This window comes from Vidua chalybeata, chromosome 3 (assembly GCF_026979565.1).
Source record: "Vidua chalybeata isolate OUT-0048 chromosome 3, bVidCha1 merged haplotype, whole genome shotgun sequence".
NCBI lineage: Eukaryota > Metazoa > Chordata > Aves > Passeriformes > Viduidae > Vidua > Vidua chalybeata.
The window spans coordinates 13,393,496-13,411,732 of NC_071532.1; the positions used below are offsets into that span (position 1 = coordinate 13,393,496).

An 18,237-nucleotide genomic window follows, 5' to 3' on the forward strand; every position below is an offset into this window, starting at 1 on the left:
TGGGATATAACACTCGGGCCACCCTCCTCATGGTGTGGGGTGAGTGACATAGGAAGAGGTGTACTCTGTTCAGCCTGGTAAGAGCTGAGATGGAAGGATGTCTTTTAGGAGCTACTAATTAATATAGTTAGCTAACTAATATGAACTGTTGCTGATTTTCAGAGAAAAAGTTTTGAGCTTTGTCACCAATGGAACGAGTTGGTTTTTCCTAGACTGAATCCCAGCAGCAGTGTAGGCACTTAGGTGATCTGAGCCCCAAAATAAAATAAGAGCTGCTTCACCTGTGACCTGGGCTATGGATGGGTGATACTGCTAGCCCCTGGCAGTGGTGCTAGTGAAGTCTTTGGATGCACTAAGTTTGCTTAATGAAACTCCTCAGTTGTTCATTAGTGCAACTTCTTTCACTGCAATTACCTGTATTCAATATTGCAGTAGGATTTTTGTCCTACCTGCTGTTTTCTTAAAATAATGAATAGTGTCTTGGCTTCAATGCCAATGGGTTATATAAAGGACTGTGCAGAGCTTCTGATAAAGGGGAAATCCCAAATACAGGCAAAATAATTTGAGATTCATTTGTGGTTGAACAGGCAAGGGCAAAAATATTGTTAATCATGTCAGATTATAATTTTCTTTAAAAACAGATTAGGTTTTCATGACCCATGGCATTAATTTTAAATAGATATCCTTATTAAAAAGATCTCTCTTTGTGGGTAGAGGATACATTATCAACATACTGTGAGAGAATAAGTAACTTAGTTTAAAATCTCAAAATATGAGATTTGCTTGCATCTGGGATAAGGAAATTATTTTCCTGTTTTAGCAGAAGAATATACCCATCAGAATAAGGCATCTTATCACCATTAGGGCAGTTCATCACTTTGAACTCTTCTTTTATAAATCAATGAATTTTTCCTTTTGCAATTTAGAAAGTTTATTTAGAACTCTTGCTCCTTTGAATAGGAACTCTATCTCCATAGTGCCAGGCATAATTTAATGTGCGCATATCTTCATTTTTTTTCTGGTATATAAAACAGAAATGCCTGTCAGCTGTTGAAAACAATTGTCTTTGCTGCTATGCTGTCATGGCACACTGGTTTCATTTAATATTTATCCAGTCCTTTTCATACACATTGCAGCTCTTTTAGTCGTTACTCACTGAAGCTCATCCTGATTATATTAACAGCACATTAAATTTCTGTCCAGCTGTGGTTTCACAGTGCAAGGGGCAGCTCTCAGTGCAAACCTAGGCCCTGATGGTCCCCAGCCCCAAGCTGGTGATTTGTGGAGTTCTTCTTTTGGCATTTCCATGGGGATTTTGGCTGTCTAAATCCTCTTCCAAAACTGGGAGTCCCTAGCATAGGGAACATTTACCTTCAAAAGTATGCTGTATCATTTTAATTTAGTCATATAATCTGAAGACACTTTTTATTCAGTTTTAAAAGTTGGAGGTGGTGATAAACTCAATTAACTAGGCTGCTATAAACCTTATTTAAATCAAATTAAGTGCATTTCTGCAGCAGTTAGCATCTATTTCATTAACTGTGATTAAAAACTGCTTGGGAGTTAAACTGGTGTGACTTTGAATATAGATAAAGCCAGGGGAAGACAGAGCTGGCAGCTGAGCCTGAACCAGACTGGAAAGTCTGGAGTTCTTCTTTGTACCCAGAACACCAGGGCTTTGTTTCTTTTAATTAAAACTGGGATCCTGCAGAATGTAATGGATGTTGTTTAGAAAAGCTGCCCGCTTGTTTCTGATAATTGGATTTTTCTAGCCCAGATAAATATCCTGCTATGCCATTTCACTGAGTCCAAGAGGATTCCTCCAAATAATTAAAAAATGAGTGCTGAAGACTATAACCACCTCATTAAGATAAACTTACAACAACATCTTGGGTTCAAATAAGGAGTTCTTTTCTTTTTTTTTTTCCTGGAGAGAGGCCACAGTTTGTTTAGCTTGGCAGTAGCAACAAACTGATTTTCATGTATGCAAAAAAGCCATTACTGCTGAATCACTGTCTCACAAAATTGAACTAGTACACTTTTACAGGGGTCTGCAGAAACTAATTTTGAGGTAGTTACAGCAAACAAGTAATGAAAAATAAAATGTAGGTGAAAGTGTAAATATTTCAACACAACTTCTGGCACGTAGTTTCACACCAAACAGAGGCTGATAAACATACCTGCCAATACTCGGTGCTAGAAATAATAGTTACTCTGTTTATTCATCAAAATTATGTTACAGTTTTATTGTTTATGCATAATATATTGAGTAGAAATATATGTAGTAACACTAAGATAAATTATGGCTTGCTATAACAGCTGATCAGCTGATATTATAATGACAGATCTAATTTTTTGTTAGTCTGGATTTCTTCCTGAAGAAAAGATACAGAAAATTTCTGATACAATTTAGCCATAAAATATATATAACCTAGGAAAGCTGGCTAGACAATCTAGGAAGTTGTTGAAAAAACTTCAGTGGAAAAGTATTTGCAGACACTGGAGGAAAATGGGAGGGTTCAAAAGGTCCATGTGAATGTTTTAAAAGTAAATTGAAATTACCAGATCTATAATAATGAACAGAGTCAGGGAGTCATCTGTATTTGGTGGCCAAGAAGGCCAGTGGAATCCTGAGATGCATTAGGAAAGGCACTGCCAGCAGGTCCAGGGAGGTGATCCTGCCCCTCTGCCCAGCCCTGCTGAGGCACATCTGGAGTGCTGAGTCCAGTCCTGGGCTCCTCAGGACAAAAGAGACATGGAGCCCCTGGAGTGGCTCCAGTGGAGGGTAACAAAGATGATTGAGGCACTGGAGCATCTCTCTAATGAGGAAAGGCTGAGGGAGCTGGGCCTGTTCAGCCTCGAGAAGAGGCACTGAGAGGGGAACTCATCAATGTCTGTGAGTATCTGAAGGGAGGTGCCAGGAGGATGGAGCCAGGCTCTGCTCAGTGGTGCTGAGCAATAGGACAGGAGGCAACGGGCAAAAACTGATGCACACTGAATGTGAGGAGCAGCTTGTCAGGTATCAGCAGGATCATGCTGGCATAAAACATATTCAAAAAGAGGCCCCACTGTTTCCTATTATTATTTTGTCTTAAGAAGGACCAGTGCTGCATTTGAGGTTGTATGTACTTGCTCTATAATGGGGCTTACTTAAGAAAATGGCTCTTTTTTTTCTGCATTGCTGAGTGATAAGTGATGTCCTTAAGGAGTCAGAGATGCTAATAAGCTATTCTTTGCATATTAAAAAGCCAAGCAATAGGACAGGAGGCAACGGGCAGAAACTGATGCACAGAGAGTTCCACCTGAACATGAGGAAGAACTTTACTGTGTGGGTGACTGAGCACTGGAACAGATTAACCAGAGAGTCTGTGGAATCCCCCTGACTGGAGATATTTCAGAACTGTCTGGATGAAATCCTGTGTCATGTGCTCTGGAGTGCCCCTCTTTGAGCAGGGAGGCTGGACCAGATAAGCCACTCTGGTCCCTTCTAACCTGATCCATTCTGAAAGCTGTGTGTATGCTGTATTTATCACATAGGTGAGTCACTAAGGCTCTGCTTGAAACAGGTACAAACCTAAGTTTAAATCTGAGAGCAGATGGATAGTGCTTGTGCCTGTTGAAATCTTAATAGTCTCACAGGGGCTTCCCTTGCTTTGTGAGAGCTGGTTTTCAACTGGTAGTTGTGCAGTGCACAGCTTTACTGAGAAATGCTTCCCAGTGAAAAGTTCACATCGAAAGTTCTTAAGTCCAGTAGTATCACATTTTCAGGGGTGAATTGTTAGTGTGTACTTATAGAAATATTTTAAAGCAGTATTTTAAAAATGTCTTATTTCTGGCTCAAATAATCAGCAGTACCTTGTTTACTACATAGGTCATCTGTCTGGACTCCTGTCATATTTCTAGTCAATTATGACCATTTATACTCACTATTCCAGACTTTTGACATGGTCATCCATGACATCCTTCTCTCTAAATTGGAGAGAGATGGGTTTGATGGGTGGATTGGTTCAGTGGATGAGGGATTTATTGGATTGTTGCATTCCAGGGCAATGGTCAATGGCTCAGTGAGCTGATGGAGATCAGTGACAAGCAGTGTTCCTCAGGGGTCTGTACTGGGACCAGCATTGTTTAATATCTTCATCAATTACATAGATTAATAGATTGAGTGCACTCTCAGCAAGTTTGAAGATGACATCCTGAAAAATGGGATGCCATCCAGAGGACTATGGACAGGCTTGAAAAGTGGCATAAGCTGTACCCAGACCATTCTGTTCAGCATATTCTTTTGGGTGTTCTCTCCACAAATTAATTTATCCTTTCAGAAACCATTTATATTTTGGAAATCACAACATGCTGTGGGAATTAATTCTGCATTTAAGAGGTACGATGTCCCTCTTCCTGAATTGATGTAATTTCCACTTGCCTTGCACTCACCTGCAGACATCCTGGGTGTCGGTGCTCAGGATTTCTCCACTTTCTTCCAAGCAGTGTTCCAGCTAAAGCACTCACTATGCACTGTGTTTCTCTGCATGCCACACTGCCACATGCTGACAAGTACCTGCCAGCATCTATGGGTTTTGTCCTGGGAAATTCCAGGTAAACATGATCCCTCAGCCTCATGCAAGTAACAGCTGCTGCCTATGCTCAAAGGGAATTCCCGCTGACTTTGATCTGTAAGAGAGGACATCACCCATCACCTACAGTAAGGTAAGACAGTAGCTAAAATGTTTGTCAAGGCCATGTGATAGCAGTTACTTCACAAGCAGCAGGTCAGACTTTTTCACTGCTTTCCTTAGTTATATACACTTTACTCTTAAAAAAGATCTTCTCTATGCACTCCACTGAAACCACAACTGGAGTCTGAGCCAAAATACAGCAAGTTAGGATAGGACAAATTCGGGCTATTTCTCTGGTACAACCTGTGGAAATCTGCAAGCATGTTGGATTTTTGCCTTTCCACCTTCTAAATTTGCTTTTCTTCAGTGCAAGGAAAAGTACTGAAGTTTTAGGACGTCTGCTTTTCATTGCACAATAAAGAAGTATTATTTGTTGAAACAAAAAAATTATTTGTTGTGCTTACTTTAGGCATGATACACTGGCCACCATTCTGTGCTTATTTTATGCTAGGCACTGGAGAAATGTGTAGCAAGACTGGTCATCCAAGGAAGCTGAACAAACATATCTTGAAAAGTGGGTGAGACGAGAGAGTAGTTGGATCGGCAGGAAAAGCAAAAGGAGGACAACAAATACATCATGAGGCACTAAATTTCTAGTTAGTCATATTTCTAGTCAATTATGACCATTTATACTCACTATTCCAGACTTTAAGCATCAAAGTTTTGATATTTCATATCATTCTGGTCTGATTAAGGCACAAAGATCCATTTAAATCATTGTATTCCCCACAGCTGGTGTGTGTGTCAAACAGGCAGTCACTTAGACAAGGTAGCATCCTGCCTTCTGAGCATCAGGGAAAGATCCTGGGGATTGTGTAAGAGCAGTTTCTCTGTGCAAACATCTGATAATATTATTTAACATTGAAAAAGACCTCTTCTAATACTAGGTCTATTGAGAAAGTCCCAAAATGTTCCAAGTGCTTTTAGGACAAGATGCAGCCAGTACAGAAGTGTGAGCTTTTGAGTGTGTACTCAAATTCACAAGTACTTGTCAGAGGTGCTTTCCTGTGGGAATACTTCTGTTCAGCCATGCTCTTGGGTGTGAGAAGAGTTGCTGAGTGCAAGTGAGTATTTTGAGCCACTCCAAAGCACTGCTTATTCTCATTTTATGGATAGGCCCTGCCACCATGCTGCTGTCCTTGGCCTTGGAGAGCTGCAGGGGAGGCTTTGCCTCCCGTTCAATGGCCAAGGCCATTACCCAGGGCTGGACATATCAGGTTGTGAGCCATGTCCCAGCCCCAAGCTTGCTGTGTGTTAGCCAGTCACTGTTTTGCTGAGTCTTGTTTCCATCTCTGTTAAGATGGAGAGAGCAGTATTTCTGTACCTCATAGTGGGAACACCCTTTATTCTCTCAGCATGTTCTCTTTGTCATTTTATAAATTCTGTCAGGACAAAACCTAGGGATTCTTATGCATTTCCCTGCTCTGGTTGACTGCAGCTGGTCCAGCCATGCTGCTGGAAGTCTGGCAGCCCTGGAGCTGCAGATGGCTCACCAGCATGTTGGGCACCCATCCTGTCTACACAGCATGCATCTAAAGGGAGCCAAGTCTGTGCTGAATAGAACCCACTACAGCACGTGGCACAGATTTCTGAAATGCAGAAGCCCACTGCAGGTGTTGGTCAGTTTTTCTGTGCTCCCAGGGCCGGTGTGATGGCTGGGAAGGAGGCAGCCTGTGATGGAGCACTTGTGCTGGGCTGTCGCAGGCTGTGGGCTGGGTCTGCTGAGAAACTGGTCCCCAGCTGCCACCTGCTGAGCCTTGAGGAAACAGCAGAAATCCCTGCCAGGCTTCCTCAGGCGGGGACCTAAAGCCAGCACTGTGCCAAAATCCAAGCCAGCAGCCAGGGGCAGAAGCTAAACACTGTGTCACTGGGCATGTGAAGGAAAATCAGCCTACTTCTTCAGGTGTCCAAACAGGAACAAGGGTGCTTACTCTAGAACCAGCCTGAATTGCTGGTCTGGGGGTGCAGACAAGAAGTCCACAGAGTGAGAAAAATACAATGCAGTAGAAGATAACAGCTTATATAGTAATCCTTCACACAAAGTCATAGAAATACAGTGCTACTATGTTTATATTTATAGTCATCAGAAGACTTTTGAAATCATAAAGATGCTGCTGCGGCATTAGCTGCAAGAGAAAAACTACCTTTTCCCTTAAATAAATTAAATACCTTCATGATTTAAAGAAAATTCAGCTCAAGCACAAGTGCACCAGTACTTTAGAAAGCTGGATTTGGTTTGGCACCATGATGCTATAGTAAACTTGTTGCCCATCCTGACCATGATGCTCATTTTTAACTGAGTCTTGTGTAGTTTGCAAAATAAACCACATATCCTCATACTTAAAATAAAAATAGTACTTATCCACCTATATCAACACTTCTTCTAAGCAAGGCTATTTTGCCATATATGTTTACAATGCCCAGCAGAAGGGATCTCATAATAATTTATGATGCCTGGAGAGTAGTGTGAATTGAAAAGAAGACTGCTCTGACCTAATTTATGATACCAGGTATGTTTTATTTTTAAAGAACGTTGTAACAAATAAACAAACAACCACTGCCAACAACAAAACAACAGCAAAAAAACTATGGTTGTATCTACCTCTAACAAACCTCTAATGCCACCTGCTGGGGAAACACTGAAAGTGAGAATGAAGTCTCCAGCAGAGTACTAACTGTATTATCTTTGTTACTGATTTCTTTCAAAATTTTTATTATATTAAAAAAAAAGCAGAAAATATTTTAAGAAAGTTAGATGAGTAACTCTGAGTATAATCAGGAGGCTGTACTCTTAAAAACCCAAATTATAGGAGCTTCTTTTCAACTGTACTCCAAACATGGGCTGCTTGTAATCAAGTAATGCTCCTGTTATTTTCCCTCTCTTCACTCCTAAATTATCAATCAAAAAATCCTGAAATACATTTGAATTTTTTAATATGCAAAGAATAGCTTATTAGCATCTCTGACTCCTTAAGGACATCACTTATCACTCAGCAATGCAGAAAAAAAAGAGCCATTTTCTTAAGTAAGCCCCATTATAGAGCAAGTACATACAACCTCAAATGCAGCATTGGTCCTTCTTAAGACAAAATAATAATAAGAAACAGTGGGGCCTCTTTTTGAATATGTTTTATGCCAGCATGATCCTGCTGATACCTGACAAGCTGCTCCTCACATTCAGTGTGCATCAGTTTTTGCCCGTTGCCTCCTGTCCTATTGCTCAGCACCACTGAGCAGAGCCTGGCTCCATCCTCCTGGCACCTCCCTTCAGATACTCACAGACATTGATGAGTTCCCCTCTCAGTGCCTCTTCTCGAGGCTGAACAGGCCCAGCTCCCTCAGCCTTTCCTCATTAGAGAGATGCTCCAGTGCCTCAATCATCTTTGTTACCCTCCACTGGAGCCACTCCAGGGGCTCCATGTCTCTTTTGTCCTGAGGAGCCCAGGACTGGACTCAGCACTCCAGATGTGCCTCACCAGGGCTGGGCAGAGGGGCAGGATCACCTCCCTTGACCTGCTGGCAGTGCCTTTCCTAATGCATCTCAGGATTCCATTGGCCTTCTTGGCCACAAGGACACACTGCTGGCTCATGGATGGCTTGTTGCTCACCAGGACCCCCAGGTCCCTGTCTGCTGAGCTGCTTTCCAGCAGATTGTTCCCTAGCAGTACTGGTGCCCGGGGTTATTCCTACCCAGGTGCAGGATCCTGCATCTCCCTTTGCAGAATTTCAGAAGGTTCCTTTCTGCCCATGTCTCCAGCCTGTGGAATCCTTCTGAAGGGCTTCAGAGCCCACTGGGGCATTGGCCACTCCTCCCAGCTTTGTGTGAACTTGCTCTGCCCCTTCATCCAACTCATGGATTAACAAGTTAAACCTCTGGAGGGCACCACTAGTGACAGGCCTCCAACTAGACCCTGTTCTACCAATCACAACTGTTTGTGGATCTGCCATTGAGCCAGCTCTCAATCCATCTCATTGTCTACTCATCCAGTCCACACTTCCTGAGTTTGACTTTGAGCATATTGTGAGAGACAGTGTCAAATAGAGAATCCAGGCCAATTACAGTTCTTCTTGGCAGAGTCTTTGAAAATCACTACACAGTATTTAAAAGCATCTTGTTTCCTCATCATTCACTGGTAACAGAATTTAAGCTGCAGAGAATGATGTTAAGTCAACCTAAAAACTGCCAAGGCTTGTAAAATGTGGGAAATGCAAATCCTAAAGCCAAATAGGTTTTTTTTTTTCCTGTGTTTTGCCTATATCTCTTGCAAGCTACTCCCCCTGCAAATCTGTACAAACACTGCTGCTCTACAGAAAAAACCTAATCATTTGTATGGAAAGTCATTTGTATGGACAGAGCACCATTAAACAGGGGTAAAGTTTTCAAAATAAAACCAATAGAAACTGTGAACTAGATAGATATGCCTCAGAGTAAAGTGTCTCTGAAGTAGGCGCTTGTTTTCATTTTGAGATACAGCCTAGAAATAGAGTGTAAAACTGTAATTATACAGTAGCAAGATGAACCTCTGGCTGCAGCAGTAGCAGTGGCAGTTTTTTAAACAGACTATAATGTGTCACAAAGTATCAGGATAAAGATAACAAATATATCAAAGTAGCTTAGACATCAAGTTGTTAGGCACTTTTAAAGTACTTTCAGATGAGAGGGGTGGAAGCAGAAAAGTATTTTTACCCAGTTAATTTACTGAAAGGAAAATAAATAAGCTGTTTGTGTTGTTTACGCATTTTCTTCCTGAAAGGAAAAAAAAGGACTTAGAACATTCAGGACCCTTCTCATTTAAAAGTCGGTAACAAAACACAATGGAAGGCATCAACAGTTTGGAAAACAAAGGCTGTCAGTCCATCCACTGCAGACTTCCTGATAAATCCTAACCCCAGTGCAATTTAACAGGCCACATCATTAACAGCAAAGTCCACTCCACCAGCAGCACAAATGAAAACTGTTAAGCCTGACTTTATCAAACAGACAGACCTACAGCACATTAGTGAACAGATGAAAACAGTACAGTAACTTTGAGGATTCTCATTGGCCTAATTCATGAGAAGAATAAAAGAGAAGAATTTACTGTGACTCTTAATACTCACGTAGCAGAAGAACTAATAAAACACATATTTGCGTAGTTGATGTGTTTTGACATGTAAAGGTTTCACTTCCAGTTGGACCTTTCTGTTACACTGAAAGGTCACTGCCTCTGGGAGTCTGTAGATGACTAACAGATTTTGTTTGGAGGCGTTTTTTTTTTGGTTTTTTTTTTTTTTCTATTTTGTTTTTTCATCCCAACATTTTTAGGTTTTTTTCTTTTTTTTAAGAAAAATGTTCCTAGTCTGTGTGATATGAATGGAAGTTTGTTTGGAGAAAAGACCATTTAAAACATGTACATGCTTGCAGCACACAGTTGCTATGAAGCTGATACTTAAAATGACCTTGCAACAGAAGATGGCTGTATTCCAGTAGTTTTTACTGTGGTCCTGTCAACTTCATCCCAAATGCTAGATATTGTTGTGATTCAGGAAGATACAGAAATGCAGCTGACAAAACAGATGATGAAGATGAATAAGCTGAGGAAGGAGAAGTGGAAAGCAGATGTCACTTGCAGATTATTTTACAGAAATGAGCATGCAAATCTTACTTAAATTTGTGAAGGTCCACTGAGGTAAATGGCAATATTTTTCCTGTGTTAAATCAGACCCTATGAGACATTATCTTCTGGTCTTTGGTGAAGTGTTGACTTGAGAAACATGGCTTGCACTTGAAGAACTGAAATTTCATATATTAGCACCATAGATTAATTTCATATTTACATTTTTTCCCTGGCATTTGAGGGCTGTTCAGCAGAAGGCTCTCATGCAACCTTGTTTCTAGCAGATGAAATAAAAGGTCAAAATATGATATAGGAGCGAGCAATGTGATTCTCTGTTCTAGGTCCCTAGCAACATAGGCAAAAAGTTGCAGTTTTAGCTTTAGGCACAGCTGACATCATCTCTGCATTGTTGTGTCTCTTGTATGTGCACAGTGCGATCTAGAAAGCGGGGTATAATGGAGACAATCCCACTGCAAGGCTGATGGCAAAAGCTGTGCACAAAAGAACAGTATATGCTACATACAGCACAGATACATTGCCATTCTCTTTGTCATACTTCTCAATGTGTCCAGGTGATTTCCAGATGATGAGCTTTGTTCGTATAGAATTAAGGTAGGATTTAAAATTGTTTTTTAAAGGCCTCACAATAATCTGGCACATTTTAGAACTGAAGCTGAAAAACAGATCACTACATATGTGAAGAGGAGAAATTGCTGTGATGGGCCAGACTACTTCAATTTAGTTCAAAGCCCTAACACTGGTGTCATGTAAGAGAAACTTCAGAAGAAAAGACAAACTGAATTGGTTGTGGTTAGCTGGGCCACAGCAAGTTGTCTGTTGTCTCTCTTTCAAGAAATATGAAAACCTTAAGCTGCAGGGAGTAGGAAGACCTTAACCTTAATGCAAACATTTTACATCTTTGCATTAATTTAGTACTCTAATGAAAGGTGTTTATTTCCTGTATAAAACATTCAGGTCAGTTTCTTAGATCTCCATGTAAGACAAAGCCCTCATTTCTGAGGCTGTCACTGTCCAGCTTAATGCCTGACATACACAAAGCTTTCTCCACAAGAACAGAAAGGCTGTGCTGTGCAGGTGTGTGATGCTGCAGACAGCCTGCTGGCATGGCCAAGTGCCTGTGATAGAAGCTGAGCTCTCCTTTACTCTGTTTAAGTCATCTGCAGTGACTTAAAGTACCTTTCTACCTTTCCATCTATCTCCACAGGTCCAGAAGACGGACTGTTTGTTCTATTACCCAACAGAAAACAGTAAGGGAGCAGCTTGCTTTTCTGCAGCCAAAACAGCCACAAAGTGAGCAACCTCCCACTCTCCCCCTCTCCTAAGTCACAGAGCCCAGTGTAGCAATAGCTCAGATATGGCTTTGTGCACCCATAACCTGCCAGAATGGGTTCCCTGGACTTGAGATTTCTGTATTTACTGATTTTCTCTACTTGCAGTCTGTTCTTATGCTGTTGCAGCAGCCAATGCCATGATGTCAGGGCATGTAGGCTTATGTGAGCTGGCATTCTTGGCAAGTCAGGTTCAAGTACCACTGAACTGCAGCTGGCAATTCACCACAGTCTGGCCATGAATCTTCATAAACACGTAATTATGTTCCAGGCTCTGTTTGAAATTACAGAAACTACACCTAGTCACCACATCTAAACATGAGGTCATGGATTTCAAATTCTAATTCTGTGCTACTTTAAAAAACAAACAGAACTCTTGTCCTTTGTTGTATTTATCCACAGCAATTCAGAGTGTTCAAACATACATTTTATAAACAAAATACTTTTATTAGACTAGTACATGGGTTATTTTAAATCAAGAATTAGAATATAGTTGGTATTAAATTATTGTTTCAGTTAATTTCAACAAAGTCAAAGTTACTGTAGATTAACCTCAGGAGGTAATATTTATCTGGAAAAAAAGGTTTAAAGAATATAGATGGAATTTCCTTTTCCTCTTTTTATTTTGCATGTTTTGGAAATATAGTTTAAACCACATAACTTAGCTAATAGAGCGTAACACTAATCAAAACCAAAACTTAATGGGAACTGTTACTAGACTGTTTAATTGATTTGTTCCTGCTTCTGATGTGAAAATTATACCATCACTACATTTGTTTCCAATTTACTAGATATAATTATTTTTCATTATCCTTTCTGTAACAGCTCTATCCAAGAAAAATATCTTGAGTATTTAGAGATACTCCAGACACCTAATCCAGCTTATTGGGTAACTGCGTTTAAGAATGGCCCTAGATAGAGAGAAAAGTCTTGTATTGTTTCTCCTTGTTTTATAGAAGCATCATAACAGTGTTCCCCTCTCTGGACACCAGTAGCCACATTCAGCCTGCTACAGAACTCAGAAATGGAAAAATATACTCAGGTGTGGCCTCTACAGACCACACTGTCACCTGAGTGTGCAGTTACTGTGGTTTTTCAGAGTCAGAGATGAAAAGAAGTGGCTGGCCATGTGCAAAACAAAGAGCAGTCTCTTCTAAAACAAGAGACCCTTTATACAATAAGCAGGCTCAGCATGTCACTTCAGAATGATGCAGTGGCAAGAGAATATGAGCCTCAGATTAAAAAATGGTAACCTGGTGTAATATATATCTATATATTTATGTATCTACATCTTCTTCAAGCCCACAGACAGACTTGTGAGTTATTATTATTTGTTATTTTAAATATCAGCTGTATCAGAAACCTCATTCTGACCCAAGTTCTGCTACTCTGCTGCTGTGCAAACAAGGCAGAGTCAGTTACCCTGTAGCTCCTTTGGGATGCTGTTGTAAGCAAAGTTGTTGCTTTTGTATTAGATGGTATGGTTAGATTTGGGGATCCCTCTAATGTTTTGGATACATTTCTATTTTTAACAGTATCCCTGACAGGCTCAATGATCTTCATTATTCTTGTCTTCATCATCAGTTCTAAGAAATGTTATTAGCAATGCTTTGCTTATCAGCTAAACCAGTGACTTTCCATGCTCCTCAAATGCAAACAAAAATCTTAACTTAGGCCTCTTCCTTCAGAAGGTGTGACAAGTCAGTGCCACTGGTTCACATTACTGTACTACTGTAATTGGATTGTTTTCAGTATATGCCCATTTCCTCAAAGGAATAGGCGGGGTCTTTCTCTGTACTCTTCCTTGACCTGATGTCTCAACAGTCTTGGCCAGGTAAGACAAGGAATGTGGACTGCTTTACCTTTTCTAATGGACAGCTGGGAAAGGGGTTCCAAATTTTTTCTTTTTCTCCCCCTCCTCAATGTAGGAGCAACATATTTTGATCTAACCTAAACTCCGTGTCAAATAATTTAACCCAAACCAGTAACAGTCTCCTCTAAACTAACTCTGTCATCCTATGTAAGACATAACTGCATTAACTTACATTCCTTTGTTGAATTTGACATGAATGTTTTTTGTATACAGAATTTCTTCTACACACCCATTTCATAGTAGGTTTCTGTACTTCTAATTGCTGCCCACATGCCAGACACTCTTCTGCCAGTAGCCTAATACCCTTGTTCTCAAGAGATCTGTCATGAATTAGTCTAAAATATAATATTTGACTTTTCATATATGGTCTTATACTCATCCTGGTGAATATATAGCAAATAGGGTTGAAAACCACAGACTTGCCAATGAGTGCTTACATTTCCATTTAATATGAGAATACTTCCCCATTATGTAGTAAGAATATGAGGCACAGAAAAAAATTAATTGATGTAATGATCTGGGAAAGAGAAACCTTACTGTTTTAGAGAGTCATGTCCTACATGTAGTGGAAATATCACATATCCCTTATAAAGTTGTATACAGTACTGTAATACATAGGACATAATTTTCCAGTTTCCTGGAAGAGAGTAATGAGAGCCATTTACAGACAATTAGCTTGTATTTTCTCCAGAATAAACTACATGAATTACACATGCAAACTAGAGTAAGGAGGGATTATATAGCAGTGCCATTAAAACAGTCAAAAAAACCCACTGAATCTACAGTTGAATCTGAGTAATCATACACCTGAGCAAGAACAAAAACAGTTTCTCCAAAATGTCTGATCAAAATTCACTGATAAAATCAGACAGAACAATGATATTAGCTTCTGAAGAGCCTTACAGTACAGTAACACTATTGAAAATATCCCTGCTTTATCCATTTCAACAAAAAAATCATAATCTGAATTACAAGTATACTGCATATCTGCATAAGCACCAAGATAATATAAAGTAGAAGCTTATTCATCAAGTCCCTCTGATAAATGGTCCCCGATAAAAAAGCGAATTTTTGATGTACGTTTAAGTACTTTTGGCAAGCGATACAAATTCCATAAAAGAAAAACCACTGCAAAGTCTGAAAAAAATTCTAAAACTTGTAAAAAAGATCAAAGGTAGAGCATTTCTAATACTCTGAGAAACAATGAAATTCACTCCAGTTCCTGAGATAAACTGTAGGTCAGTTGTGAAGATTTACCAGATTGTACCACACTCTCTTTCTCACCTTCTCTTACGCACTGCACACAAGGTCAAAACTGAAGCTTCTGCTAATCTTACAAGTCAGCAAAGCATGTGAAAGCTCAGAACATTCAAATTTTCTTTTCCACTGTAAAAACAAGAGACTGGCAACTTAGGTCAGAGACAGACAGACTTCTGCCACAGTCTGTCAAAATAATTTCCAGACAGAGGCAGTTGCTTTAAATCAGCTGCACTTGCATAATTTAAATCAAATAATTCTGTGTTTCTGTCCTGTTTTCACTGACAACTGTGCTCTTATTCATCCCTCTGCTGTTTAAAAGAGACCATAGATGAGTTCAAACTCCTAGGGTCAGACTTTTTAAAAGACAATCTGTCACCTAACAGCTCAGCAGGTCTCTGTATGCTGGAACCATCATCAATGTGCTTCCTTGCTACTAGCCACATGGTCAGTTTCTAACTTAGCATTAATGTTGTGCTCCATCTTCTGTAAAACTGCTGGAAGATCCAGTACAGAAGAAATAATATAATGAGGTACGGGGGAGGTATCTACTGGGGCAATCATTGCTTTGTTTATCCAGACCGTTGCTTTCAAGCCAGCATTCAGGCCTCCTTGAATATCTGTATCTAGAGAGTCACCGACCATCACACACTCTGCGGGCTGCACCCCCAGGAGATCGCAACAGTAATGAAATATGGATGGCGCCGGTTTCTCCTCTTTCTGCTCTCCCCCCACGACGATGGCATCGAAGTAGGGCTGGCAGGCGCACGCCTCGATCTTCTCCCTCTGCGTCTGCCGGTCGCCGTTGGTGAGGAGCAGCAGGCGGAGGCCTTTCCGCAGCTCGGTGAGCATAGCCCGCGTGTCCTCGGCCAGCGTCAGGTGCTGCAGCCGCGTCGTCTTCCACAGGTAATAGCACTCGGCCGCCAGGTCGCGGTTCGCCTCCCCGCCGATGGTCTCCTGGATCGCCTCCTCCCAGTGCGAAATCCGTAGGTCTGTGATGCACATCTTGGCGGGATCGTGGCACTCCTTGAGGAGCTTGGCCTGGACCTTATCGCAGACGGCGCGGGCCTCTCCCTCCCCGTAGTGGTGCTTGGACTGCAGGGCGCTTATCACCTGCAAGGGACGCGGGGGCGCGCGTCAGGGCGCTGCGGGGGCGCGCGTCAGGGCGCTGCGGGGGACGCGCGGCGCGCTCCCGGGAGCGGCGCCCGGCCGCGTGTCAGCAGCGAAGGGAACGGGACACGCGCGGCACCGCCGCCGGGCCGGGAGCCGCGGTGGCCGCGGGCCCCGCGTCGGAAAGGGGACAAGGGCAGTACCTCCTCGATGGCGCGCCGCCCCGCCGCCGCCGTGTCGATCAGCGTGTTGTCCAGGTCGAAGAACACCGCCTTGACGCCGTGCAGCCCCATGGCGCCGCCTCCCGCGAGAGCCGCCCCGCTCGGACGGCGAAGGGGAGCACCCCGGGCCGCCGGCAGAGCCGCCCGTGCCGGGCACAGCGCGGCGGGTCCGCCCGGGACCGCCCCAGGCCCGCCCCTCGCGTCAGGCCCGCGGGGCGGGGCCCGGGCGGGAACGGCGGTGCCCGGAGCGCGCCGGGCGGCGGGCGGAGCTCGCCGCTCCCAGATACCCTCCCGCCCCCCCAGAAAGGGAGGGTTGAAGGCGCGCAGGGCTCTGGAATGGGCTGTGAGGAAACCCTGCCCGAATCCCAGAGTTCGTGGGGGCTGGGGGTGGCGCCGGCCAGGGAAGAACGGCTGCGGGAGCTCCCGTGCCCCGGCTACCAGTGGGAGTCGCGGGGCGGCAGCTGAGCCCGGGAGCAGGAGCGATTCGACGGGGCCCCGGGTGTGGCGTGGGTGGGTCCGCGCCGCGGTATTTGGGATGTGTTTCGATGTTTGGTGTTTTGCTTTGGTTTTTTTTTTTTCTCTGTGTTGGAATGCTTTCTGGATGAGGCAACGGGACAGCTGGCAGCTGGTTGGAAAATAACCTGTTGAGATGCTGCCAGGGAACAGCTCTGCCGTGAAAGAATTCCCCTCGCAGCGCTTCCACCTGGGCAGGCCTGCCAGCTCACGGCTGTTGGCGGCAGCTTGGCTGGCTGTGCCAGCCCAGGCCAGCGGCTACTGCCGCTGGGGAAACCTGTCCCAGCCTTAGGGAACGGCACCAAACAGGTCCCTGCAGCGTGGCTCCCAAAGATGCTGAAGTCTGTAGGTTTTCACTCCGAAGCATTCCGTGAACAGGGACCTGCACGAAGGAGGAAGAGGATGCGCATGCAAAAGATTTGGTTCAGTTCGGCTTTCCCGGCTTCCCTGTTACTTTCTGGAGCATGTCCTTCTGCAATTACCTCTGGGCACAACAGCCACAGCACGGGGATTGAATCATCCGTCAGCAACTGTTCCTAATAAAGCCAAAGTCAATAACTCACTGTAACTCCACTATTTCGAGAACCTGTATAAGCATGGATTATTTGAAACTCCAAAGGTCAAAGTAGGGCTGGCATATTTTATAGAGCAAGTGAATCACAAAGGCATTCAAATGAAAGCCTGAACAGCTTCATAGAAAAAGATTTTTAGGTATATATTACCAAAGGCTGTTTCAGAATTGATGACTTTCCCCAAGGTGAAGTTTAACAGGCTTGTTTGTTGATAATGTTTTGAGAATCACAAGGTATTTTTTAACAGCCATCTAGCAAATTTTCTTAATTTGATTTGTGTTTAATACTGCTAATGTTGATTAGACATTAATCATTAACTGCAATTCACAAAGCTAAAGGAAACTTTGTCTCTTACTAAAAAACTAGAAGTTCACTCCAGGTCATGTTCAGTTCTAAAAACCGAACCTTTGATAGCAATCTCCTTCTCTGATAGAAGACATTGAATCACATGCAAGACCAAAGTATTTGTTCCCAAAAGCTTGGCATATGGCAAGTAAAACTACATAAGACAAGCCTTTAAGGAGAGAGGGCGATTCTGAGAAGAAGCAGAGATGGCTGAGGATCCTGTACTTAAGGCAATAAGAAGAGTTTTAATGAAGTTACTCTAGTCAGCTCTAATAAAATGTGCTAGTTTTGCTTGATAAGACACAAAAGCTGTTAGGCATGTGGATTTCATGTGCCTCTACTGAATTACTCTTTTTCAGAATTTACACAGAAGCGTGATTAAAAATAGCTGAATTTCTACAATTCATACTACTTAGGAAGATGGCATTTGTTTCAGAGAGCCGTGCAATGCAGACAGTGAGCAGTGGAGCCTATGTGTACTTTTGGAAAAAGGTACATTTACATAAAATGAATGTTTGTGCTTTCAAAGACCATTTGGACCGTTTATCTATCAGCAAGTGCATTACTTTCTCCTGCCTGTTCTCCTGTTCCTTTTTCTGCAGGCTCACTAGAGGCTAGAAACCCCTTGCAGAAGCTGAGAACCAGGAAAAGAACAGTCACTGGAAACCTGAGTAGGAGACAAGCTGAAACATAAGATAGAGTGCACATTCTAGAAGTGATAATG

The 18,237-nt window shown here is 42.5% G+C and overlaps 2 protein-coding genes across 5 annotated transcripts in view; one reads left to right on the forward strand and one right to left on the reverse strand.

Annotated features, from left to right (window-relative positions):
• EIF2AK2 (eukaryotic translation initiation factor 2 alpha kinase 2) overlaps positions 1–18,237 on the forward strand; it is a 117,557-nt gene that overhangs the window by 77,188 nt on the left and 22,132 nt on the right. The gene's annotated exons all lie outside the window — the stretch shown is intronic.
• NANP (N-acetylneuraminic acid phosphatase) lies at positions 12,049–16,243 on the reverse strand. The gene is made up of 2 exons (XM_053937445.1): positions 16,066–16,243; positions 12,049–15,865 (listed from the first exon to the last, which is right to left on the reverse strand). The coding sequence occupies exons 1-2, from the start codon at positions 16,153–16,155 to the stop codon at positions 15,170–15,172; spliced, it is 786 nt and encodes a 261-aa protein (XP_053793420.1). The 5' UTR covers positions 16,156–16,243; the 3' UTR covers positions 12,049–15,169.

What these genes read in the sequence shown, in the direction of transcription:
- NANP (XM_053937445.1), bottom strand. Translation starts at nt 16,155, where the DNA reads ATGGGGCTGCACGGCGTCAAGGCGGTGTTCTTCGACCTGGACAACACG. An exon ending in GGCGGCGCGCCATCGAGGAG is followed by an intron (nt 15,866 to 16,065) that starts GTACTGCCCTTG and finishes CGTCCCTTGCAG; the next exon opens with GTGATAAGCGCCCTGCAGTC.